The 27,929-nt window shown below is 44.4% G+C and overlaps 1 protein-coding gene across 1 annotated transcript in view; it reads left to right on the top strand.

Moving 5' to 3' along the window:
* The first annotated feature begins 322 nt into the window (after positions 1–322).
* The window catches only part of LOC124795652 (odorant receptor 13a-like), a 126,815-nt gene continuing 99,208 nt past the window's right edge, over positions 323–27,929 (top strand). The window contains exon 1 of the mRNA XM_047259725.1: positions 323–601. Coding sequence (XP_047115681.1) covers positions 323–601 — 279 coding nt within the window. The remainder of the gene's footprint in view (positions 602–27,929) is intronic.

Here is a 27,929-nt window from a genome sequence, read left to right on the forward strand (position 1 = left end):
CTGGCACGTCATCACCGATAAGAGAGGACATCGGGATGTATAAGTCATGAATAACGGTAACATTAAAAAAATGTAATAGATCATACCTATAAAAAACCATGCACAAACACACAGATAAAAATTTTTGGATGCTTACTTGAAATGCCAACATAAGTTTAGGCTAATTAATGTATAGACATTCCAAAGCGTTCGCTTCTGGTGCTGGATGAGTGGGGCATGCCAGACCTGCAGACCCCTGTTGATGTCGTGGACGAGTGTGTCTGCGAAGTGGCGCATGGTGACGAAGGCGACGGCCTTGAGGTAGGCCGCGAGGTAGGTGAAGATGAGGCAGGCGTTCATGGCGACGCTGAGCATGTCCCCCCAGAAGTGGCGCGCCGCCATGCCCTGGGCGGCCACCAGCGCCGCCAGCAGCGCCACCACGCAGCCGGTGTACGCGTGGTACACGTGTCGCAGAGCCGGCCACCCGCCCGGCGCCCACGCGCTCACTGCCCGCAGCACGGCCAGCTGCAGGCGCAGCTCCACGCGCAGCGGCGGCGTCACTGCCTCTGCACACATTCACGCGTACACTTTTCCACTGACAAGGAGACGGCACGACCTTGGGGTTGGGGATTTGTCCGAAATTTTGTGTGGTGAAAGAGGACCCCTAACACCTCACAGGGTTAAAATATTAGGACGCACTACCCGGAAAAGCCCGGGAAAAATCTATCCAAAGTTTCTTAGGTGTCTTATGAGTTAACAGTGTTAGTCTATTGCCGAGCCGCCGTCCGGCTTAGATAGTTAGGGATCGGACTCTTACGCCAGATGTCTTCGGTTCGATTCTTCCTCTAGTACTTTTTTTTCTTCTGTTTCATTTTCTTTCGTTATTCCACCTATTATTCGGAAAGTTTCCCAAACCTACATTATCTTTATCAAATTAGTTACATTTCTGAATAAAAATTATTTTCTTTTTGTCCAACAACACAATTCATGGCGGTGGGTTTTCCGTTTTTCATTGTAAAGTATATGAAGAAGAACGTTGGGTTTTTAATCAGAATAACAAAGTCGATTGGGAAACATTCCATTTTTATACATATAATAATTTTAAACAAGAACATAGCATCACGAGAGATTTCTTCCGAAGATGTCGATGCAATTAAATTATTTTCCATCAACACCTTTTCATAATACACCATTGCGTCCTTCAGTCGTAATTTTGATAGATCACTATGAATGGATTCTTCAGAAATTTCTTCTCCTATTCCAGACGAGCCAGCAACTTCTTCAGTCGACATGTTTAACCTCGGATCGGAATAACACGTTGAAATTTGAAACAGGAACGTCTGTTCACGACGAAATCGAAAAACAAACTGCCGTTTACTTCTCACGGCTCGCGCACAGTCCTATGCGCAGATGACCGTTATGATCCCAAGGGGACCATACAAAGCCCCTTTAAACCTTGAAAGCCCATAAAACGAAATAGAACAACGAGCACGTATATTTTTCAGTGAATGAAAAACTTTACTTTCTTGAGCTAAAATAATGTTTTAAAAATAATGTAGGTTTGAGAAACTTTTTGAATAATTGGTGAAATAACAAAAGAAAATGAAACAGAAGAAAAAAATTGCCGGAGGCGGAATCGAACCCGAGACATCTGGCGTAAGCGTCCGAGCCCTAACCATCTACGCCGGATAGAGGCCTGGCACAGGACTTACATTGTATACTCATATGACACTAAGAAACTTTGGATCGATTTTTCTCGCGATTTTCCGAGTAGTGCGTCCTAATTTTTTAACCATGTGAGATGTTAGGGGTCCTCTTTCTCCACACAAAATTTCGGACAAATCCGCGACCCCACGGTCATGCCGTCTCCTTGTGAGTTGTCTGCAACCACAACTGACAGTTTCTGTATCAGGCCGTGAACAATATCTACAGGCTCATGGCTCCTATAACACGACAGTAGGTGACTAAAATCCCAAGAAAGGATGGCGTCAGCAATGATCGGTAGACACTACGGGTGTAATAAAAATGAGCCTTACTGCACTGACAAAGGATGGCTGATTTTTATCAATTCTCTGAATTTTATAGGAATGAACAGCAAATTTCAAGGGGTCTTGGGTTAAGATCAGTTTGGTATCTGAACAGGAAATGTACCACAGCGTCAGTTTCACTAAGTAAAGAAGAATAAAGCTGAAAAAGTGTACATCAATTAGTCACAAATAATCTGTTTATTGTTCCATACGGAATCGAATGTGATAGGAAGAATGTAGAATGGAATTTGTGGGCCAAAGTCTTCTACAGTGTGTAAGGGGTAGGCTACTGTCGTATACATAACACATCTCTCGTTTTCTTGGAACGTTTGGAGCTTTTTCTGGCAGGAGGCATTGTCAAGACACAAAAGGTCTTAAAGACATTAGTTGTCAGCGGGTACCAATTTATATCAATGAGGCAAGTTCAAAATTTGTACCAGACTGGAATTCGAACCCAGTGTGACGGTACGTCACATAAATGGACATTTGGAGAAAGGGAAAATTAGTTTTTGCTATGAGACGTGTGAAACACAAATTATCTAAAGACTAAGTACGTCTGCGCGATGTATAACAAATAGTAAAGAACGTAAGTTATTATAATCAAAACACAAATATCGATGCAATTAACAAAACAGTTTTTTTTTTAGTATAATGTCTGTGTAACATAGGCCATGAAGATCAGAGACAATACTTTGATTGAACTAGCTCTCCGCCACTGTAGCGCTGGATAATATTTAATGTAAGTTTGGTTGTAATTTAGTAAAATATACTCATAATTGTTATTAGAAAGTGTGTATTATTGACTTAGTTGTCACCTCTCATGATCGCAACCATTAATAATAATTAACAAAATGTTTACAGAACTTCGTAGTGCAGGGAGCTCATATCCCCCCAGCAGGATTTAGTCGGCCATTGCGCTAACTGTATTATTTAATTAAAATTTCAAGTCATAACATTAAATGTAAATGCGAGAGACTTCTCAATTTTGATCTTTCATTAATTTCAAAGTTAAAAAGACAGTAGTGATAGATTTCATTTACCAAAATTCACAGCACTGAATGAGTTCAGCGTGTTCCATTTTGGCCGACTAACGGCAGATGAGATTCTCTCCAGTTTTGCCTTGGAAATAATGAACAAGAAATATTGAAAATCATTACATTCAATAAGCTCCGCAATATCTCAGTTAATCTTTGTGGCATTTGGTACATAAATAACCAGTAGCTTCTGAGACTTATATTAATAATTACAGTTTGCATAAGAATACGCATATTTTCTTTTTTAAATAGCAGCGCTCACGCAAACTATTTACTAGAAGGCGGTGAATCGCTGCGTTGTGTTTAAAATAATATTATATCGTACGTACTTCGGGGCAGCCGATGTCCGTACGAGTGTTATCGCGGAATAAGTTAATTAAAAGTCTCATGCTAGCCCACAATATTTAAAGCCACCCCAACCAAAATCATAAAATATAATTATAAAAATATATAATTATACAGTGACAAGTGGCCACACACCAATATATAGTTATACCGTAATACCAGGTCTCCTACGTACAAAGCAGATGCACTAACTACCACACCATCCAGACACAGAGGCCACCACAACTGCACGGGTTACTCTAGCAAGCCTCCCATCACAACCCAATTCTCATCTTACACCACACACACATGTTCATTAGCCCCATAACACCTATACCTGTAAGACTCCGAGATTGCTCTTCATCAGCACTGAAGGCATCACTGGCTGTCACTGTCTTTATTATACATGTGGTGTCTGTTCTTTCGGCAGCCAATGATCCCTTCAGTGCAGATGCACACCAGGCTCGAACTATTACGAGAATCGGCGAGATGCCACGATTAATGAGGTTAATGAGCAGCGGCACTACATCAGTACTGTATGGTATAAGTTGAGAATTTTGGTCTGAGAGGATGCGTGCTAGGATACTCCGTGCAGTTGTAGTGACCACTGTGTCCAGATGGCGTAGTGGTCTACGCATCTGCGTGGTAGGCAGGAGACATGGGTTCGAATCTCAACTTACCCCATTGATATAAAAGGATGATCACTGGCAACTAATGTCTTTAATTCCTTTGTGTCTTAATTCATACGCACATCAAAAAAAAGTTTTGCATCACCCCAGGTCCTAGAACTCCTGAAGATAGACATTGACTGTGGATATTGTATGACAGACACAGTCCCTTTGACTGTTCAGGAATGTCACTAAACCCGCCCAAAGATGTAAACAACCAGCGCCTATTAGACGGAGGGAATTCGACAGCCGATCAGTTCCAGTCATTCCACCAGGAAGGAGGTACACGGCTCGTGTTATCTGTGGTTCAAAATGCCTAGACGGGCAATACCGCCGTTTGATCGCGTCCGCATTGTTACTTTGTGCCAGGAAGGGCTCTCAACAAGGGAAGTGACCAGACGTCTCGCAGTGCACCAAAGCGATGTTGTTCGGACATGGAGGAGATACAGAGAGACAGGAACTGTCGATGACATGCCTCGCTCAGGCCGACCAAGGGTTACTACTGCAGTTAATGACCGCTGCCTACCGATTATGGCTCGGAGGAACCCTGACAGCAACGCCACCATGTTGAATAATGCTTTTCGTGCAGCCACAGGACGTCGTGTTACGATTCAAACTGTGCGTAATAGGCTGCATAATGCGCAACTTCACGTCCGACGTCCATGGCAAGGTCAATCTTTGCAACCACGACATCGTTGCAGCACGGTGCAGATGGGACCAACAACATGCCGAATAGACCGCTCAGGATTGGCATCATGTTCTCTTCACCGATGAGTGTCGCATATGCCTTCAACCAGACAATCGTCGGAGGCGTGTTTGGAGGCAACCCAGTCCGGCTGAACGCCTTAGACACACTTTCCAGCGAGTGCAGCAAGGTGGAGGTTCCCTGCTGTTTTGGTGTGGCATTATGTGGGACCGACATACACCGCTGGTGGTCATGGAAGGCGCCGTAACGGCTGTACGATACGTGAATGCCATCCTCCGACCGATAGGGCAACCATATCGGCAGCATATTGGCGACGCATTCGTCTTCTTGGACGACAATTCGCGCCCCCATCGTCAACATCTTGTGAATGACTTCCTTCAGGATAACGACATTGCTCGACTAGATTGGAAAACATGGTCTACAGACATGAACCCAATCGAACATGCCTGGGATAGATTGAAAAGGGCTGTTTATGGAAGACGTGACCCATCAACCACTCTGAGGGACCTACGCCGAATGGCCGTTGAGGAGTGGGACAATCTGGACCAACAGTGCCTTGATGACCTTGTGGAAAGAATGCCACGACGAATACAGGCATGCATCAATGCAAGAGGACGTGCTACTGGGTGTTAGAGGTACTGATGTGTACAGCAATCTGGACCACCACCTCTAAAGGTTTCCCTTATGGTGGTACAACATGCAATGTGTGGTTTTCATGAGATATAAAAAGGGCGGAAATAATGTTTATGTTGATCTGTATTTCAATTTTCTGTGCAGGTTCCAGAACTCCCGGAACCGAGGCGATGCAAAACTTTTTTTGATGTGTTTAGTAGCTGCAGGATCAAAATGGCGTCTTTTCTTTAGGATATGTCCGACAACATAAGAATTGTCTTGTTTCTTGCAGCAATACTAAGCGCTACCAACCATGTTTCTCTATGCGAGACAACAACTGTCATTCAGATTCACGTGGATCGGTCATATGCAGCCGTAACAAATATGTGTGAAAACGTCACTTGGTATGTTAGATAACCACAGGTGTAGTAATCCATTTCATCTGTGTCCAGACACTGTTAGGAAGTGTGTTACTCACGAACTCAATAAATGAAGTAAGTTCAAATGTTATCGTTTCAAAGCAACATTCGTCACTTCAAACTGAGGAACTTTGGCAGTCTTAAAACCAGAGTCATGTTTTCGTTCTCAGCAATACGGTCAGGTTTCGTAGAAAGCATGTTCTCTCTGTTAACGATTCCTCACCCACGTGTGATAGCATCTAAGAAAACTGTTTCAATTGAGGATCAGTAGCGAGGTTATAAGTCTAGTGTGAATTCTGTTAGAATTTTGAGAAGCGTAGAAATAAATTACAGAGCCAGATCAAGAATCTTCATTCTTAACGTCAGTGAAGTAGAAGTAAGAAAAGAAGACAACGAAGAAAGATTAAGCTAAAAAGAACTTTCGGTAAGTTAGCAAATCTTACTGTTAACATTTATAAATGTCGTTTTTCATCCATTAATTGAGTAACTTTAATATTGGAAATGCAAAAGAGACACAAATTTGTATGAGGCATATAGTCAGGGTTATTTTCTAACAAAGCGTGTTCTCTATGTAAAGCTCTTATACTTGAATCCGAGAGTCCGATAGCTGTAATAATAAAGAAGAGAAGACTTCAGTAGCGAGAGCAGTGGAGCTTTACGTCTGGGAGACACATCGCTAATTGTAGCCTAGATAATGACCTCACTTCGGAGAACAGGCAAGTCCACAAGTTCCTTCAAATTGGCTGTATCCTGCGGAAGCCACTTATTGATGATTGGATCCCGCTGAGAGAGCGGATTGCTAGGTACTTTCACAAATGGCAAACATATTTACGAGGGTGGGTCAAATGAAAACCTTAACTTCGTAATAACAAATCGAAATTTCGCGCCGTTATCCTGTAAGTTGGTAAGCGTGCTACAAACAGCGTGCAGAATGGTCTGTAGGTGGCAGCATAGCGCAGCTGAACACATACCATCGCAGTATCAGTATAAAGATGGTCGCCCCACTTGCTACTTGCACCAGGGAAGAACAGCGTTCTGTTATTCGGTTTTTGCGTAGTGAAGGTGTGAAACTTATTAAATTTCATCGACGAATGAAGGTGCAGTACGGTGATACATGTTTGTTGTGGTGTCACCGCCAGACACCACACTTGCTAGGTGGTAGCTTTTAAATCGGCCGCGGTCTGGTAGTATACGTCGGACCCGCGTGTCGCCACTGTCAGTGATTGCAGACCGAGTGCCACCACACGGCAGGTCTAGAGAGACTTACTAGCACTCGCCCCAGTTGTACAGCCGACTTAGCCAGAGATGGATCACTGACAACTACGCTCTCATTTGACGACACGACAGTTAGCATAGCCTTCAGCTACGTCATTTGCTACGACCTAGCAAGGCGCCACAGCATTTGATATTGAGATTATAACATGTACCGTCAAGAGCGATGTACACCAATTGTGGATTAAAGTTAAGTATTATATCAACTACGTACTTTATTTGCTACTATTAATTCCCTTAACTGTTCCAGACCTCGCGCCAGTCAGCGTGTAATTAAACGCGTGCATTTCGGCCTCCTCTAGCAAAACAGTGTTGGCTCTTCTGCCAACACTTCATTTGTCACGGCAGCAAGTCTACGAATGGAGTAGGAAGTTCGCAAATGGTGTGACTTCAGTGGAAGATGCTCCTTGTCCAGGTCAGGCACAACGAGTTGTGACTCCACAGAACACTGCAGCAGTTGCAGCCATAGTGAAGGAAAACCGCCGAGTGACACTGAATGACATTGCAGCATGTTTACAGATTAGTCATGGGTCAGCACACCACATTGTGCATGATGTGCTCCAGTTTTACGAAGTCTCTGGAAGATGGGGGACACGGCAGCTGACTCCTGAAATGAGAGAACGAGGTGTTGATGCTTGTGAATACTTCTTCGGCGCTTTGAACAAGAAGGTGATGGCTTCCTGGCAAGAATCGTAACTGGGGACGAAACCTGGGTTCACTTCCACCAACCGGAAACAAAGAGAGCGAGCAACCCAGAACTTTACCCAAGTGATTTCCACATGTTTGGACCACTCAAAGACGCAATGGGAGGAAAGAAGTTCCGTTTTGATGAAGAGGTACGCCACGCGGTGCATGAGTGGTTGCGTGGACTACCAAAAGAATTTTTTTGTAAAGGAATTTATGCACTTTGTAAGCGCTGTAGAACTTTCATTGAGCGTGGGGGAGATTATGTTGAAAAGTCATACAGCTTTGTACCATTTCTGCACAATAAATAATATTTAAAAAATATTTAAGGTTTTCTTTCGACTCACCCTCGTACTTTAGAGGAAATGAAATTTTCTCGTTATTATCATTACACAGTTATTTTAGCACAAACTTCACTTTTGAGGAAGTTTTAATGTGAAAAACATTCAAAAACTTGGTTTCATTCAACGAACATTGGAGAGATGCATGGGGAAAATTATCAAGAGAGATAGGAAAACAAAGAGACGGACAGAGAAACAAACTGGCATAAAGAAGTTTGTGTGTGACTGTAATTAAAACACGGAGCAAGGCAGTGGTTTAGTGGTTTCGAAAACTTACAGAAAGGCCGAGTAAATGAGATATTGCAAGGAATTGGACGAGATGGTGTAAGTAGTATGGCAGTGTGTCGTTCAAGACCAAACAGTAATAGGTGACAAAATCTACAATAGGTTAAATGGTTTGCTGACAGTTATCCTTTAGTTTTTCAGCGGTTTCCGTAAATTAGAATAATCTCACAGAAACAGAAATAACTAGAAAAATAGACAGCAACTGGCACAAAAGTTGAGCATCTTTATAACACGGAAATGGTTCACTGTGTAAGTACATCAAATTAATGGCTGTACAGTTCCGTATCACTTGACCATAACTGGCTACCACACGTCTGACAGCAATTCGAGCTATAAGAGAGCGAGAATGTCTCTGACGTCATTTTATTTTGTGTTTCAAAGCCGCTATTGACTTGGTAATGATTGTAGACACATCGGCGCTATAAGCTTTTACAAACATTAAAATTTATTTAAACATCACACATAGATATTGGAGGCCATTGTCAAGCGATACCAAGAGACAGCCAAATACATTGACTATGAAATTGTGTTCTTTGTTGTCAGTGGGACTATCAGTACAATGGCATTTTTTCACGTGTGCAATATTAAAGGCACAAACGTTTCTTTGGGGTTCTACTTTCAGCATTTTTAAGGCTATAATACATATTCTGCACAGGTTTACATCTATCGTGTACGTTTTTGAACATTATTATTACTTTAGCGGATTTTCATTGATTTACAGAAAACAATTTTTCTTCGGTAATTACATCAAACCACATAAGTTGACAGCGGATGGTCAATTTTATGTTCTGACCTGTTGCAGGAATCTTCTCCATGCTCCAGCAACTACAGTAGCGTCGGAAGATGATCTGCGAAATCTGGGAGAGGCTGCGCAGTCACAAACAATTAATTGCCAAGTCTCTTTGCTCGCTCGTTTTCTCGCTGATGCGGCAATGTTCAAGAGAGCTGAACCTCTTTTTCTTGTGGACTAAGTATGCAGTGAAACATTGATGAAGATGAGTAGTTAGTCTGTCTGAGAATCCGTGGTCAGGCGCAAATAAATTCTTCAACGTTGACGCCTCCCGTCGTTTGCTATTCACTTTGGGCGAAAAGCCGGTATGCGTAGAGCGCGAAGACAGTGAATTTCAATTGCTCTGACCACTCTTGGCTGATTGGAAACTTGGCACAGCTAATTGGTGAAAGACGTAGACTGATTTAGGAGCACAGGAAAGTTTCATAGCAATTGGTACCTTGTGGAAACAGATTGCTTCTTAATTGACAGCATTAGAAATATTCCATGATAATTAGAGACTGTTACTTAAGAAGTGGGATCTAAAGAACGGTGTATGGATTTCAAGAAACGGCACGCACACGCAACGTAGACGCACGCAATGAGACATAGAAGCTTTTAAGGAAAGGTTTTGGGAATGAGTTGACCGTACAGACAGATGGTCCGACGGATGTATTTAGAGTTCGTAATACCTTTTAGGTTGCTTATTTTGGTAAGATGACTTCGCAAGTGATAAACAGAATCGAGAGAATTGTTTGTTTGTCACTAACGGCAAATTTTCTTGCATTTGCGCGACCCTGGTCAGCATTCGGCACTGTGTATCGCCTATCATACATCTGCTAACGTTTCAGCTAATACGTGTGCACTAGAAAGAACTTGCTGTTCACATATCTTCAACTAAAATATCTTAATAAACCGTAAGCTGCGTCCAGATATGTAAGGAAATATGATTTACTGGAGTTTAACGATTTTAAAAGTTACGTCAATATCTCGTGTCTTGACAACGGGCCAATCACTTGCACTACAATAGCGGCCTTATTTGCATTCAGCAATGCAAATATGTTTCGCCTGATATGCGCAGGCGTGCTGAAAGGTAACGCCTCCGGATTTTTTATATGCAGACTTTTAAGACTCTCAAAATAAGATCAACTTTATTAACATTCTACATCATTGGTCTCTAGGTCTATAGTTTTGCACCCCTCTGTCGCTAGAAGGCTCTGCATTGCAGCGTGTGACATGGCGGTGTGAAACGGAACTACACTGTGTGATCAAAAGTATCCGGACACCTGGCTGAAAATGACTTACAAGTTCGCGGCGCCCTCCGTCTGTAATGCTGGAATTCAGTTGGTGTTGGCCCACCCTTAGCCTACGCGACAGTTTCCACTGTCGCAGGCATACGTTCAATCAGGTGCTAGAAGGTTTCTTGAGGAATGGCAGTCCATTCTTCACGGAGTGCTGCACCGAGGAGAGGTATCGATGTCGGTTGGTGAGGCCTGGCACGAATTCGGCGTTCCAAAACATCCCAAAGGTGCTCTATAGGATTCAGATGAGGACTCTGTGCAGGCCAGTCCATTATAGGGATGTTATTGTCGTGTAATAACTCCGCCACAGGCCGTGCAGTATGAACAGGTGCTCGATCGTGCTGAAAGATGCAATCGCCATCCCCGAATTGCTCTTCAACAGTGGGAAGCAAGAAGATGCTTAAAACATCAATGTAGGCCTGTGCTGTGATAGTGCCACGCAAAACAACAATGCATGCAAGCCCCCTCCATGAAAAACACGACCACACCATAACACCACGGCCTCCGAATTTTACTCTTGGAACTTAGCAGATGACGTTCACCGGGTATTCGCCATACCCACACCCTGAAATCGGATCGCCACATTGTGTACCGTGATTCGTCACTCCGCACAACGTTTTCTCACTGTTCAATCGTCAAATGTTTGCGCTCCTTACACCAAGCGAAGCGTCGTTTGGCAATTAGCGGCGTGATGTGTGGCTTATGAGCAGCCGCTCGACCATGAAATCCAAGTTTTCTCACCTCCTGCCTAGCTGTCATAGTACTTGCTGTGGATTCAGATGAGGTTTGGAATTCCTGTATGATGATTTGGATAGATGTCTGCCTATTACACATTACGACCCTCTTCAACTGTCGTCGGTCTCTGTCAGTCAACAGACGAGGTCGACCTGTACGCTTTTGTGCTGTACTTGTCCTTTCACGTTTCCACTCCACTATCACATCGGAAACAGTGGACTTATGGATGTTTAGGAGTGTGGAAATCTCGCGTACAGACGTATGATACAAGTGACACACAGTCACCTGACCACATTCCTGCTCTCTCACGATGTCTAATGACTACTAAAGTACCTGATATGGAGTACCTGGCAGTAGGTGGCAGCAGGCAGCACAGTGCACCTAATATAAAAAACGTATGGTTTTGGGTGTATCCGGATACTTTTGATCACATAGCGTGTGTCGTTGCGTTAGAAACAGGATTATGTAATCGAGTTTCGGATTCGAAGAGTTCGTCCACGCACTGAACACCCTCTCCTTCAGCATAACACCAGGTCACACACGAGCCCTGCGATAATCCAACGCCTTGAGTTCACTGTCATCGATCATCCTCTGTACAATCCCGATTTGGCCGCATCCTATTTTCATCTGTTTCCTAAACTGAAAGAACACTTTCGAGGACTTCACTTTGATAGAGGTGAAGCGGTGCAAGCGGAGGTGAGGTTGTGGGTCCATCTACAAACATTCAATAGTGACCGTATGAACAAACTGGTCTCTCGTTGGGAGATATGTGTTCGTCCCAGGGTAGACTATGTTGAGAAATAAATATGTAGGCATGAAAAATAAAGACGAAAAATGTTATCAAAGTTCATTCAATTTAAAAAGCATTAATAGTTTTCATATAAAAATTCGGAGGCATCACTTTCAGCATGCCCTCGTAATAGGTGACATAAAATCAGATCAGTACAAGCCTACGCCAACTAACGAAAGAACACTTAACTTCATCTAGTTATTAAACATTTATTTTTATTCTAGCTTCGTGGCTGTCTCGGATTCAGATAAGCCTTGTCAGTTCCTAGTAGTGCCTCGTACCCTACGTAATTTTCTCTAATCAACTCGATTTCCTCAGTGTATTATGTATCTCGGCACTACTGAAATCTTCTCAAAGCCGTTCAGGTTGTTGCTATTGTAACTGCAAATTCGACGCACTAATAACGTACTGGCAAGAAAAGCATAAATTTAACATTTACATGAGTTTTACCGCATATCCTCCGTCAACATCTAAAGATTTTGCTGGAAAAAAATCATCCGTTTAAAATTTACGGCTCGCCTGTAATTCCGTGCTGAGGGCGATAGTGCAATGATTAAATCACTTGACTCTCCTTCGGAAGGAACGAAATTTAAACCTATCTAGAGTTAGGTTTCCTACGATTTCTCGAAATTACTCAAGGCGGATACTGGGATAGTGACCATTCTCCTTCCCCATCATTGTTCATTCTGATTTTGTGCTCTGTAATGACCTGGTTGTCCACGGAACATAAAAATCCTTATCTAACTTCCTTTCTTTCTTCCTTCCTTGAAGACGCGGGGGGTAACCGAGCGGTCTCAGGCCCCTTGTCGCAGTCCGCGCTGCTCCCCCTGTCGGAGGTGAGTCCTCCCTCGGGCACGAGAGTGTGTGTTGTTCTTAGCGTAAATCAGTTTAAGTTAGATTAAGTAGTTTGTAAACTTAGGTGCCAATGACCTCAGCAGTTTGGTCCCCTACGATCTTACCACAAATTTTCAATTTCCTTCCTTGAGGTTAAGTGGACTTCGGATTATTCCACTAAATTTTCCGTGGGTCTTCGCGTTGCTCTTGGCTTTCTTATTTCTTCGTGTGTAACATTCGCATGCACTACGCAGTCGCTTTCATCTGTTATACTGCTTGCATACACAGCAAATGAAAGATCACGTATAAGATGCTGTGTGAGAGAATTACGCTATTTTCTACATCTATATTTATGTTTATGCCACCCACAACCCATTTGCCAGTGTATGGGGGAGAGTACCTTGACTACAACTGTCTTTTGCTCCATTTCCTGTTCCACTGGCGAATGGCGCGTGGGTAGAATGATTGACGGTAAACCTACGTATTAGCTCTAATTTCTCAGATTGTCTAGTTTTGGTCATTTAGCGAGACGTACTTGAGTGGAATAACACGCTGACTTATTCATCTTGGAACGCACACTCTAGACTTTCATCATTAAACCTCTCCGTGATGTACAACTCCTCTCTTGTGACGTATGCCACTGGAGTCTATTGAGTATATAGGTATTGCCCCTGCGTCGAAGAAACGACCCCTGACGAAACGTTCCGTTTTTCATTGGAACTTCATTATATCTTGTATTAACCCCTTCTCGTGAGAGTCCCAATGTGATGAACAATACTCAAGGTTAGGTTGAACAAGTATATTGTAAGCCACTTCTTCCGTGAATGAACTGCATTTCCTTAATGTTCTTCCAATGAATCTCAGCCTGGTATCTACTTTTCCGCAAATGATTTTTTGTTCATTCCATTTCGGATGGCTACTCTTTGAGTCCTAGGAATGTGTTTTACGGTAATTACTGTTTCCAGAAACTTGTCGGCAATAATGCAATCGTACAATACTTGACTTTTTCACATATATGTGGGTACTGTGTCCCTTTTATTTACCTTAATGGTAGCTGCCAGCTAATGCAATAATCATCAATGATCTTGCAGATCTTTCGGCAATTCGCTAAAGTTTTCTGGCATTGCTACCTTCTCATAGCAACCTCATCATCCCCGAAGAGCCTCTCAGAGACTCCGACATTGTCCCGTAGATCGTGTTATAAACATCATACTTCACAGACACATTTCCAAAGTTACTTTTATATGTGTGGATTTTGATCCATTAGGAGCGAGGGTTTGAGTTCTATCTGCAGAGAAGTCCCGAACCTAATCACAAATCTCGTGTGATGCAAGGTAAGCTCATAATTCGTTCACAAAAATACAATGTTGAACTGTGTACATGCCTTCCTGAAGTCAAGAAGCACGGCACCAACCTGAGAGGATATGTCTACGGGGCTCTGGATCTCATGGACAAACTGAGTGAGCTAAGTTTCACAAGATCTCTGTTTGCGGATTCCATGTTGATTTTTATAGAGGAGAGTTTCATCCTCCCAAAACATGTGAGACCACAAAACATGTTCCACATTCCTACAACATATTGTCGTCATCGACAAAGGACTGAAACTATGCGCGCCTGTCCGACGTCCTTTCCTGAAAACAGGGATGACCTGTGCTTTTTTTCCCACTCGCTAGGCACCCTTCGTTGTTCAAGCAAACTATGGAAAACTAATGTTAGAATGGGTCCACGTTCTTCTGCATAATATATGTAGAATCTTAGAGATGTCTTCTCCAGTGTATATACCTTTTTATTATTAATCGAATATAGTCGATGTTCTGTTCCGCGATCAGTTATTTCAACATATCTTTACTAGAGTACATCTACGACTATAGACGACGATATTTATGGAGCCCTTACGCGGCTGTACAAATCGCGTGAAAGGATGTACTCCCCACCATATGCCAGCAGTGTAAATAGTAGTGCTACGTGCTCAGACATCCCGACTGCCCATAACTTCCATTACTGAACTCGGTTACCTAATTTTGTGCGCACAGTGTGGATGTGGGCCAAGGTCCTTGCCGCAGTGGTAAAACCGTTTCTTGCCAGATCACCGAAGGTAACCACTGTCAGGCTTGGCTAGAAATGGAATGGATGACCGCCCGCGTCTGCGAAGCGCTGCTGTGTAGCGGGCTCCACTCATCCCTTGTGAGCCAAACTGGGGAGCTACTTTATTGCGGAGTAGTGGCTCCGTTCACGAAAACTGACAACGTCTGAGAGAGCGGTGCGCTGACTATATACGCTCCATTTTTGTACGCAGTGACGCATATCGACTGAGAATGGCACGACGCTCAATAGATACCGTTGGTCATCGGAGGCCTGTTCGCAAGGAGTGTAGTTTTAATTTTTATTACGGATATGGGCAGTGGTCATTGCCGAGATGAGGCAAGCCTTCACTTGGATTCTCGTGTTTCAAGTTTGAACTCTAAGTAGATATGATGGGAATATGTTATACAGGTATATTCCCCTCACTAACTGGCCGGTTTAACTCGCCGCTTGCTCATTTTCGAGAGTTGTAGGCTATGTTGTTCCTTGATTTTTGTGTCACTGGTACCGTGTGCACAAATTTGGCCTTTCCATCGTAAGGAGTACGACACAGAAAATATGTGTTATAGTGGTAACAGCAGTTACATAAACGCCCATGGGCATGTGCTCAGTCCGAAGTTCTACATCTAGACCTACTTACATTTCCGCAAATCGTTGCACGCTAACAATACCTTGAAATCTGTAAATTCTGTGTACCAATCATAAATCATTCAAGCTGTTTATACAGGGAGGTCCATTGCTAGTGACCGGGTCAAATATCTGTAGTGTCGCGGAATAGTAAAGAGTTGGAAATGTGGAATATTGTCAAAATTTCGTTGCCTATGCAGAGAGCCAGAGGCAGTAGGTTAGCCAAGAGGTAAGAGGATTGCACAAGTATCAGAATGTGTCGTCACGCAGGGGCAATGGCCTGGTTACACACAACAGGCGAGAGAGAATTGCTTAGCATGCGGGTTTGTGTTAGAGGGAGACTATCGTAGAGTGTAAGACAGAGGTATAGCGTCACCTGTACTGCATTTCACAACTTCGCGTAAGTCTGCCATAACAACACGTAACTCTGTCACAAGAACACCTAAGGGGCGAGGACGACAGATAAATCAGCAGTGGATCAAATGCGTTCATTACAAACGAACATGACGTCACGACGTCGCTCTTGCTTCCTTTAAATACGCCAGCTTTGATAGCAACAAGGCACTCGCAGTTAGACTTGCAGTTAGATGTGTACTGGGTCGCTGCGTAGCGCTCAGCTCGGTGATCAACATGTTAATCTTTATTAAGGAGATGTTGCAGTAAGGGCGACCCATCCAGCAGCAGACGTGAGGGGATACTATCAGCTCTCTTCCTCTCTGCTGCCACTGTCAATCATCAACCCAGGATTAGCACACATCGTGGCAGACTCGCTCGCCGCCAATGCTGACCACATCAGTAAGCCGTCTTCGAGATCGTGTGGGGCCTAGGCCCTGTGCATCCGCCGTCACAACTGGGGTAGCCGACGACGCTGGGGGATTGCAGCCCGTTCCACCCGTCCACCACGGACGAGCCACCAGGAGGGGCAGGGAAGAAGATGGGGTGGCATAGAGTACACTCCGCACTACAAGAACGCTTCTCGTGCCGACAGCGCCGGGACTCCAACCAGGACCCTTCTACGCGCAGCGGTCTGCTCTCCGCTGCTGAGCCAGGCGGCCAGCCGGGCGCTGCCAGCCACGCGCGGCCGAAGTAAGAGCTTTCCACCGCTACGTCACAGCATGCGGTGCTGCGCTAGCAAGACTGGTGTGGCCTGGAGCTGGTGTCATCGCCCCGAGTCAGCGAGAACTCGGGGAAGGTCGTTGATATCACCAAGCTCAGCCAGCCTGTGTTATGCGGGTCACATTGTACTCGGCAGGACTAAGGGTGTCATGAATCAATAATGTTTCTTTGGCGTTTCTGACGCGTCCAGAGTCATTTCATAGCATCCTGACAACTGGAGAGGTCACCACTCGGCTTCCAGTCCACCGTAGGCGACTGGGACCACCGAGGTGCCTACAGACTTGGTGTCAGAAGTCCTCGCCCCCACTGCCTATGGATTTGGTATTAGAAGTGTTCGAACCGCCCACTACGGCACTGGCCTGCAGATGTGGTATCTGGAGTCGTCGACACCGCCACTGCAGGACTGACACCACAGAGTTGCGGTCAGAACTGTCGACTCTACGCAGCTTTGTGGTAAGTGCACGAGGCGATTTTTGTTAATAACTATGTATGCACATTCTTTGTTGGGAGTGCACTTTGTGAGACTTGCGGAAACAGCAGATTTTTCTGAGTTTAAGGGCAACAGTTGGGAAACGTACTTGGTGCCAGTGAGATGTACTGTGTGTAATTTAACGGGGCATGGGGAGCCATGCACGAAGTTTGTACTAATTTAACGGGGCATGGGGAGCCATGCACGAAGTTTGTACCAGTAGAATGTTCAATTTGTAGACGGTTTGGTCACGCAGCGCACAATTGTAGAGAGTGTCGCTGGGCAATAACAAGGCTGAAGGAATAATTTTGTCTAGTTGTGCATTGTGCGTCTTGTTTGTCTTCTTGTGTGTAGTGCTCAACTGTGACAAAGGAGTTGAGTAGCTACTGTAGTTATTGTTCTGAGGAGTAAATTCAGTATAGAGTAAGTTGTTGGTAATTTGCACAAATCATGCTGGACACAAGATCCGTTAGTACTGAAGTGAGTATAGCTGCCCTGACAGAGCAAGGCTCGAAATTGTCAGAAGAAAATGCGCAGCATAAGATACGTCATGTAGAATTAATTACGCAAATGGAGACCTTGCGTTCGGCGCAAGAGTCGCAAGCGGGTTCAAGTGAGTGTAAGTCAGTAGCAATGTCCAACCTTGCAATATATCCTTCAGTAACTAACCTGATCACGCCTTTCTCGGGTAAAACAACAGAGGATGTCACAGCGTTCACTGAAGATGTTTTGGCAACAGCTGCAATGAGCAATTGGTCGGACGTAACTACGTTACGTATGGCAAATTTGCGACTTGCAGGGGAAGCCAAGACGTTCGTGATGTACCATGAGACGCTTAGTAAGGCGAGCACGTTTGAAGAATTGGCGGATGGGTTACGACAAAGATATCGTAAGCAGAATAGTGCAAGATTTTTTAGGGAGAAGTTAGCTAATTTGACACAGAGGTCAATGAGACAGTGGAGTCTTTTTCAGATAGGATACGGAAAATTAATTCTCGGACCTATGAATTATCGGATAATCCTGACGCGGATAGTGTACTACTACGAGAGGCAGAAAACAGAGCCCTCGATGTATTCCTCAGGGGAATTCCTGCAGAATTTTCTCGTAGGGTTAGGATAGAGAATCCTGGGGATTTAGCTGCAGCACTGCGTATTGCAACGCATCTGCAGGAGACAGATATTGCAACAAGGGTTCACAATGATAAACGCATCTTTGCGTCGGAGAGGAATTGTTACCGTTGTGGAAGGAAAGGTCACGTGAAGCCTCAATGCAGACAGCCGCAGTGCTATGCTTGTATACGCTACGGTCACAAGGCGAATGAGTGTCGTAGTAAGCAGAATGGTAACGGGAATAAATAGGAAAAGCGTTAAACGGGGAATGGAGTGTTTCGTCCGCCGGAAGACATTCCCGATAAGCAGAATTACGGTGAAAACTAGTCCAGAGACGGATTGTTGCTTGATGGGTGTTGTATGGAATAACAGATGTACGTTTTCGATTGCTACAGGGGCACATGTATCTGTTGCTAGTCTAGAACTCGTGGGTAGGAGAAGACTAGGTAGTCCTAGGTATAGATTACGTGGAGTAGGGAATAATGAGTTGCAATTATTGGGTACAACACAGCTCGTTTTTAAGATTGAAACTGTAGATTTCGGAGAGCAAATGGAAGTGTTGCCAACTGTGGGCCAAGGGTATTCTGTGATTCTCGGACTGGACTTCCTCGATAAACACCATGCTAGAATTAGCCTTTCACACCGTACAGTTCAACTTAGTGGAAACTTGTTTTCAATGGGTACAACTGCTGTAAATGCTTCTACGTCGCGAGGTGCATCCGTTGCTAAGATGTCACCAATTGAACCGCGTACAGTGGCATTAAAGATGATTACGCATGTCAAAGTGCCTTCGGGTACAGGGAAGTTATTTTGGTTGTCAGTAGGTACCGATGTACCACAGCAGAGACTATGTGTGGTGGAGCCACTGCAGAGCAATGAAGCATTGGATGAAATGCATTGTTTTATTAGGAGGAGCGTTGCGCACGTAACGGATATAAATGGGGAACTGATGATTCCGGTCAGTGTAGATAATTTTGGGGCAGATGATGTGGATCTCTCAAAGGGTTTAGTGGTAGCAAGTTTGGAAATACTCGACGATGAGGATATAGGTGAATCCCAAGGTGGTTATAACGTCAGGCAAACCGTCAAGGCATCTGTACTACGTGATAAGATTCGACATTTGGAGAATGGTGATCGGAAAGCTATGGAAGCTTTGTTATTAGGGTATTTAGATTTGTTTAATTCAGATGGTCCATTGCCAGCAACTCCTATTACACAGCACCGTATACCGACTGGCGATAGTCTGCCGGTCTATAGAAAACCACACAGGATAGCGAAACACCTACAACCACTAGTGGAAGAATTTATTAATCAAGAGGTAAGGGACGGTATTATAGAGAACAGTGAAAGCTCGTGGTCTGCCAACATAGTGGAAGTTCCTAAGAAGTCATTGGACGGTACTAAAAAGTATAGGTTTTGTTGTGACTATCGTTTCTTGAACTCACGAACTATAACAGATGCGTATCCAATACCACTGGACAACCTAGGTCGGTGGAAATATTTTTCGACACTAGATATAAATAGTGGGTACCATCAGATAGAAATAAGTTCCGAGGATAGACCGAAGACGGCCTTTACAACAAGCCTTGGTCACTTTCAGTATCGCAGAATGTCATTTGGGTTGAAAAACGCACCTGCTACTTTCCAGCGTCTGTTAGATGGTGTGCTTCGGGGACTGAAACCGAAGATTGCTATGTTATACCTCGATGATATTGTTACTTTTTCGCATAATATAGAAGAGCATGTGGAACGATTGAACGAAGTATTTTGCAGGCTAAGGGCGGCAAATCTTACGCTTAATGTCGAGAAATGTCAGTTTTCTCAGACGCAAGTGACTTATCTTGGGCATATTATCAGTCAGGATGGGGTAAGAACGGATCCTCGTCTAACGTCGGTTGTGCGTGATTTTCCAGTACCACAGACCACTAAACAAGTTCAGCAATATGTCGGTTTATGTAATTACTACAGACGATATGTAAAGGGGTTCGCGGAAATTGCACATCCATTAACGAGATTGTTAAAGAAAGGTGTTAACTTTGATTGGACAGCACAGTGTCAGGAGGCATTCGAGAAGCTCAAACAGATTCTAACGTCAGACCCAGTGTTGATACTTCCTGATTTTGAACAAGAGTTCATACTATCTTGTGATGCTAGTAGTATTGCTGTAGGTTGTATTCTTTCTCAGAGGGTTAATGGACAGGAACATCCAGTGGCTTATGCTTCCAGGCAACTGAATAAGGCAGAGGAGACTTATTCAACTACAGAGAAAGAAATGTTAGCAGTAATTTACGGTATCTTGTATTTTCGCTGTTATTTATATGGGCGTAAGTTCAAGGTGATTACAGATCACGCAGCATTGAAGTGGTTGTTGGGGCTGAAAGGTCCTTCAAGTCGTTTAACGAGATCGGCAGTGAAACTAAGTGAATTTGACTACGAGGTAATTCACAAACCAGCGGTAAAACATACGAATGCAGATGCGCTTAGTAGAAAAATAGCAACTGTACAAGTTGTGGGCGTAAGTGAGAAGGAGTGGATAAAGACGCAAGCCACTGACAGAGAGTGTCAATTGTTCCGAACGCAACCGCTGTTTGAAATGCAGGATGGGTTGCTTTGCAGGAAGACGATGTGCAGACTACGCGTCGTAGTACCGGAGTCGCTGAGGGAAGTTGTGTTGAAACAAGCGCACTACCATGCATTGTCGGGTCATAGTGGTAAAGGAACGACTGATAGACGGGTAGCTGAAAGGTTTTGGTGGAAGACACGTCGCAATGATATAGAGCAGTACGTGCAAAATTGTATACCGTGTGCCCAGAGTGCAGATTTAAGTGATCACAAAATTCAGTTACATAGACTACCTGAAGCGGATCATCCGTTCGCATTCTCGGATTAGACGTAATCGGAGCATTTAACAAGACCCAAGCGGGTAATCGATACGTATTAACAAAATTATATCATTTTTTCCCGATACCTGGTAATGGTAGCTGTTCCAGATCAGAAGGCAAGCACTGTTGCGCAAGCCTTAGTAAATAACTGGTTGCTGAAGTATGGTGTGCCTGATACTATAATTACAGATCAGGGTAGTAACTTTATGTCGCAGCCGATGAAGCAGTTATGCCGTTTATTGAAAGTTAAGAAATTGCGGACAAACCCATTTCATCCTCAGTCGAATGGACGAACAGAACGGGTTCATGAGATGTTAGTTAAAATGATTAGTCATTACATAAATTCAGAAGACACGCATTGGGACGTGTATTTAAATCTGTTGACTGTTCATACTGGAACGCAGCTCTCTCTGTATGAGGTAATTTATGGTCGGAAAATGCCATCACCATTTGATTTGCTCAAACCTCAGGTAGGTTCACAGGATGAGTCAGTGAAGAATTTCGCCAAGAAATTGAGAGAGATTTGGCAAAGGGTACGGCGTACTAATGCTAAAGCTTTGGAGAAACAAGAGAGTATTTGCCAAAGAACAGGTAAACTGCCGCAATACAGAATTTGTCAATGGGTATTGTTGGCTAATCCTTATGTTCCGAAGGGTAAAACGAAGAAGTTTTTGACGAAATATTCTGGACCGAATCAGGTAAATGAAATAGTGTCTCCAGTGAACGTAAAGTTGCAGTTACCAACCAAGTCGTCAGTAGTTCATGTGAGGAGGATTAAGCCGTTTAAGGGCGCAGTGGATGCGTTATCGCAGATTCCTCCAGCAGTAACAAAGGGTGTGAGGGTACCGAAGCTAAAAGAACAGCAGAGGAACGTTCCTTACGCACTTAGGTCTAGGGATAAGTAGATTAAGTGTCCTTGGGGAGGAACATGTCGTATTTATTGTTATTAGGTAACAGGGAATGTGTAGTTTTTACTTATCATTTGTGTGTTTTAGACGTGGTAAAGAAGGGAGCAATTGACATGGCTTCCTTTTCCTTCAGGTGTCGTCCCAGGATGTGGCCCGGGAAACTTTTCGTCAGATTGGTACTGCTACACTGTTGCAGAGGAGAGGTGGTGCAGGTGCAACCACTAGATAAGGGAATTTTGTTTGCAAGACAATTAGATGTGGTATTGTCAAGCCGCAGGTGGACAATTGTGTTCACGTATAATATATGGGGAGTGACGAATAACGTACGGACACTACAGGATAGGTTTACGGCGCTACAGGTGGCCACGGAGAAAGAGGGGTTGTTTTAAGACATACGGAACGAGTATCAGGAATTGAAGCTCTCATACGAAAAGCTGAGAAGGCAGCTGCAACAAGTAACGGAAGTGGTCCCGCAAACTCTCGTTCGCAGGAAACGAGAGTTGTTGGATGCAGGGGGAAAACTGCTGAAAACAGTGTTTGGAACCGCGGACGAGGAAGATATAAGGAGCTTAAATAGTACGGTGGGGGAGGTGCAAGAGTTGGCGGAGGAGACAAATTCGAAAGTGGATTGGCACACGACACGTATAGGTAACATAGAGCAGGGGATATTGAATGTCACTAGAACAGTGCGCGAGTTGACGTCAGACCTGGAACAGTATGCAGCAAATACCAGGAAAGTGTTGAATGGGGATATATAGGCTATACAGGTGAGATTGAGCCGAATAGACGGGAAAATACAAGTAGCAGCTTTATTGACGGCATTAGCAGACAGGGTGGATGATGCGCGTGTCGAATTGGAAGCGTTATATGAAGCTATGCACCACGCAGTGCGTGGGCAATTGAGTGCCGCTTTGTTAGGTCCAGATCAGATGCTGAAGGCGTTGCTGAAAGTGCAGAAAGAATTCTCGGAAGGAGTGCGTCATATCGTGCCTCCGGCGAAGCGGGATTTACCGTTATTCTATCGCATGTCTAAAAAATGGGTCAAATGGCTCTGAGCACTATGGGACTCAACTGCTGTGGTCATAAGTCCCCTAGAACTTAGAACTACTTAAACCCAACTAACCTAAGGACAGCACACAACACCCAGCCATCACGAGGCAGAGAAAATCCCTGACCCCGCCGGGAATCGAACCCGGGAACCCGGGCGTGGGAAGCGAGAACGCTACCGCACGACCACGAGATGCGGGCGCATGTCTAAAGTGAGAGTAGTTACGTATCAGGTGAGTATACACGTAGAAGAGCAAATACCAGTGATGGGTACCAATTCGCGGTACCAGTGTTATACAGTAAACCCGTATCCAATTAGATGCGGTGCACTTGGAAAGTGGGTGCAAGTGCAAAATCGGGAAGTGGTGTTAGTGTTAAAACAGAGGAGTGCTCATGTGGTAATGTCTACGGAAGATTTTACAGACTAGGCCGGCCGAAGTGGCCGAGCGGTTAAATGCGCTACAGTCTGGAACCGCACGACCGCTACGGTCGCAGGTTCGAAACCTGCCTCGGGCATGGATGTGTGTGATGTCCTTAGGTTAGTTAGGTTTAAGTGGTTCTAAGTTCTAGGGGACTTATGACCACAGCAGTTGAGTCCCAAGTGCTCAGAGCCATTTGATTTGACAGACTGTTTCAGGGGAAGCGTTTTTATTTGTCCAGCAAAGGAGGTGGCAACCCACAGTCATTCGTGTGAGATGCAGTTGTTCTTGAGGAATATGGAAACCTTAGAATGCGAAATGGAGGTGTTACTTCCGGGACCGAAATTTCAGAAAGTTTGGGAACATTGGATTTACTCTGTGTTCGAACTAGAGACCGTAGTTGCCACTTGTTACAGTAATGTTAGATTGACAGATATATCAAAGCTTGAATTGCAGGGCAGTGGGTTATCGATTAATGGCATTGGATGCGAAATAGTGGGGAAGCATTTTCACCTACCACCTACTTTCACGGGTACTAAAATGATTAATATGGCACAGCCTATCTTGTACTATCCAGAGGAACCACCACACATATTTCCTTGCCAGAACCTAATGTTTATTAACAAGTTTTTGGATCGCACATTGCTACAATCTTTAGATAGCCTGATTATCTCAGAAAAAGAGCAGATCTCAGTTAATCAACTACTGCAGCACGTGCAGCAATGTCGGGAGAAATGTCAGCAAAACACAATTATATTTGGTGTGTCAACGACTAGCATAATGTTAGTTCTAGTGTTTATTTGTGCAACGTACTTTTGTATACGGAAAAAGATGTCTCGTTCTGAAATAACAACCGTACATCAAATACCTATGGGATGGATCAGGAATAGTGGAATGTAATAGAAATAGATAACCAATGATAATATTCAAATCAGTATTAAGTGTAAATAGATTATTAGTGGTTAAAAAAGTTTGTCAGTGTTGAAGGAGTAGTTGTAAGATACCTGTAGAGTATAAGGAAGTATGGCGTGCACAACCAGTAAGTCTAGAATTGTAAAATTCGGGACGAATTTTCTTAAAGGAGGGGGATGTGTAGTGTCACGGAATAGTAAAGAGCTGGAAACGTGGAATATTGCCAAAGTTTCGTTGTCTATACCGAGAGCCAGAGGCAGTAGGTTAGCCAAGAGGTAAGAGGATTGCACATGTATCGGAATGTGTCGTCACGCACGGGCAATGGCCTGGTTACACCCAACAGGCGAGAGAGAATTGCTTAGCATGCACGTTTGTGTTAGAGGGAGACTTTCGTAGAGTGTAAGACTGAGGTATAGCGTCAGCTGTACTGCATTTCACAACTTCGCGTAAGTCTGCCGTAACAACACGTAACTCTAGCACAAGAACACCTATGGGGCGAGTTCGACAGATAAATCAGCAGTATAAATGGAACGAATGCATTCATTACAAACGAGCATGACGTGAGGACGTCGCTCGTGCTTCCTTTAAATACGCCAGATTTGATAGCAACAAGGCACTCGCACTCGCAGTTAGACTTGCAGTTAGATGTGTACTGGGTCGCTGCGTAGCGCTCAGCTCGGTGATCGACATGTTAATCTTTATGAAGGAGATGTTGCAGTAAGGGCGACCCATCCAGCAGCAGGCGTGAGGGGATAGTACCAGCTCTGGTCCCCCCTGCTGCCGCTGTCAATCATCAACCTAGGATTAGCAGACATCGCTGCAGACTCACTCGCCGCCAATGCTGACCACATCAGTTAGCCACCTTCGAGATCGTGCGGCGCCTAGGCCCTGTGCATCCGCCGTCACAACCGGGTGAGCCGACGACGCTGGGGGACTGCAGCCCGTTCCGCCCGTCCACCGCGGACGAGCCACCAGGCGGAGCAGGGAAGAAGGCGGGGGAATATAGTACACTTCCGCACTACGAGAACGCTTCACATGCCGACAGCGCCGGGACTCTAACTCGGAGCCTCCTACGCGCAGCAGCCTGCTGTCCACTGCCGAGCCAACCGGGCACCGCCAGCCTTTAAAAAAAAAAGAGATGGGGCCCCTCCACGCCCGCACCAACGTGGTGACCAAACCAAAAGTTCTACTGTCACCTCCGAAAACATGTTAGTTGTCTAGCATGTGGATCACAGGATGCTGGGCTGTGATGTTGTCCGTGCGTCTGGGTAAGGCTACGCATTAACACGGTCCATCAGGTGATAGATAGTGTACGAAACGCGAGTGAGGGTAGCGATTTGAAGAGCAGAGAAAAAAAAGCGCCAGCCAAGCACGGCCTAAGTAAGGGCTTTCCACCTTGACGTCACAGCACGCGGTGCTGAGCTAGCAAGACTGGTGCGTCCCGAAGCTGGTGTCATCGCTCCGAGACAGTGAGGACTCGGGGAAGGTCGTTGATATCACCAAGCTCAGCCAGCCGGTGTTACATGGGCCACGTTGTACTTGGCAGGAATAAAAATGTCATGAATTAATAATGTTTCTTTGGCGTTTCTGACGCTTCCACAGTCATTTCCTAGCATCCTGACAACTGGAGAGGTCACCGCTCAGCTTCCAGGCCACCGTAGGCGACCGGGACCACCGGAGCGCCTACATATCTCACTAAATCAGCACCGATCAAAAAACTACAAAGAACAAAATTCGTCTAGCTTTAAGGAGAAACCAGATGGCGCTATGGCAGGCCTGCTACGTGGCGCTGCCATAAGTCATACGTAATCAACTGCGTTTTTTTAAATAGGAACCCCCATTTTTTTTAGATATTCGTGTAGTACAAAAATAAATATGAATGTTTTAGTTACACCACTTTCTTCGCTTTGTGATAGATGGCGCTGTAACAGTCACAAACGTATAAGTGCATGGTATAACGTAAGATTCCCGCAGTGAGGACGGTATTTACTTCGTGAGACATTACCCATGTTAAACTGAACCATTTACCAATTGCGGAAAAGGTCGATATCGTGATGATGTGTGGCTATTGTGATCAAAATGCCCAGCGGGAGTGTACTGTGTATGTTGCTCGGTATCTTGGACGACATCATCCAAGTGTCTGGACCGTTTGCAGGATAGTTACGTTATTTAAGGAAACAGGAAGTGTTTAGCCAGATGTGAAACGTCGACCACGACCTGCAACAAATGATGATTCCCAAGTAGGTGTTTTAGCTGCTGTCACAGCTAATCCACACATCAGTAGCAGACAAATTGCGCGAGAATCGGGAATCTCAAAAACGTTGGTGTTGAGAAAGCTACATCAACATCGATTGCACCCATACCATATTTCTATGCACCAGGAATTGCATGGCGGCGACTTTGAACATCGTGTACAGTTCTGCCACTGGGCACAAGAGAAATTACAGGACGGTGACAGATTTTTTGCACGCATTCTATTTAGCGACGTAGCGTCATTCACCAACAGCGGTAACGTAAACCGGCATAATATGCACTATTGGGCAACGGAAAATTCACGATTGCTGCGACAAGTGGAACACCAGCGACCTTGGCAGGTTAATGCATGGTGCGGCATTATGGCAGAAAGGATAATTGGCCCCCATTTTATCGATGGCAATCTAAATGGTGCAATGTATGCTGATTTCCTATGTAATGTTCTACCGATGTTACTACAAGATGGTTCACTGCATGACAGAATGGCGATGTACTTCCAACATGATGGATGTCCGGCACATAGCTCACGTGCGGTTGAAGCGGTATTGAATAGCACATTTCATGACAGGTGGATTGGTCGTCGAAGCACCATACCATGGCCCGCACGTTCACCGGATCTGACGTCCCCGGATTTCTTTCTGTGGGGAAAGTTGAAGAATATTTGCTATCATGATCCACCGACAACGCCTGACAACATGTGTCAGCGCATTGTCAATGCATATGCGAACATTACGGAAGGTGAACTACTCGCTTTTGAGAGGAATGTCGTTACAAGTATTGCCAAATGCATTGAGGTTGACAGACATCATTTTGAACATTTGTTGCATTAATGTGGTATTTACAGGTAATCAATCAAGCTATAACAGCATGCGTTCTCATAAATGATAAGTTCACAAAGATACATGTATCACATGGGAACAACCGAAATAAAATGTTCAAACGTACCTACGGTCTGTATTTTAATTTAAAAAAACTACCTGTTACCAACCGTTAGCCTAAAATTGCGAGCCATATGTTTGTGACTATTACTATCACAAAGTGAAAGAAGTGGTCCAACTAGAAATTCATATTTTTTTACATACTACACGAATATGTAATAACAAATGGGGTCCTATATTTAAAAAGAAAAAACAGTTGATATCCGTTCGTCCTATGTAAGCGCCATGTAGCGTGCCAACCATAGCGCCATCTGGTTTCCCTCTCCAAGCTAGACGAGTTTCGTTCTTTGTAGTTTTTTCGTTTGACGCTTATTTGGTGAGATATTTGGCCCGATCACTATCAATGGAGCACACTGTATATCTACGTACATACTCCCTAAGCGACTG

This window comes from Schistocerca piceifrons, chromosome 4, assembly GCF_021461385.2.
Source record: "Schistocerca piceifrons isolate TAMUIC-IGC-003096 chromosome 4, iqSchPice1.1, whole genome shotgun sequence".
In the NCBI taxonomy this organism is placed as follows: domain Eukaryota; kingdom Metazoa; phylum Arthropoda; class Insecta; order Orthoptera; family Acrididae; genus Schistocerca; species Schistocerca piceifrons.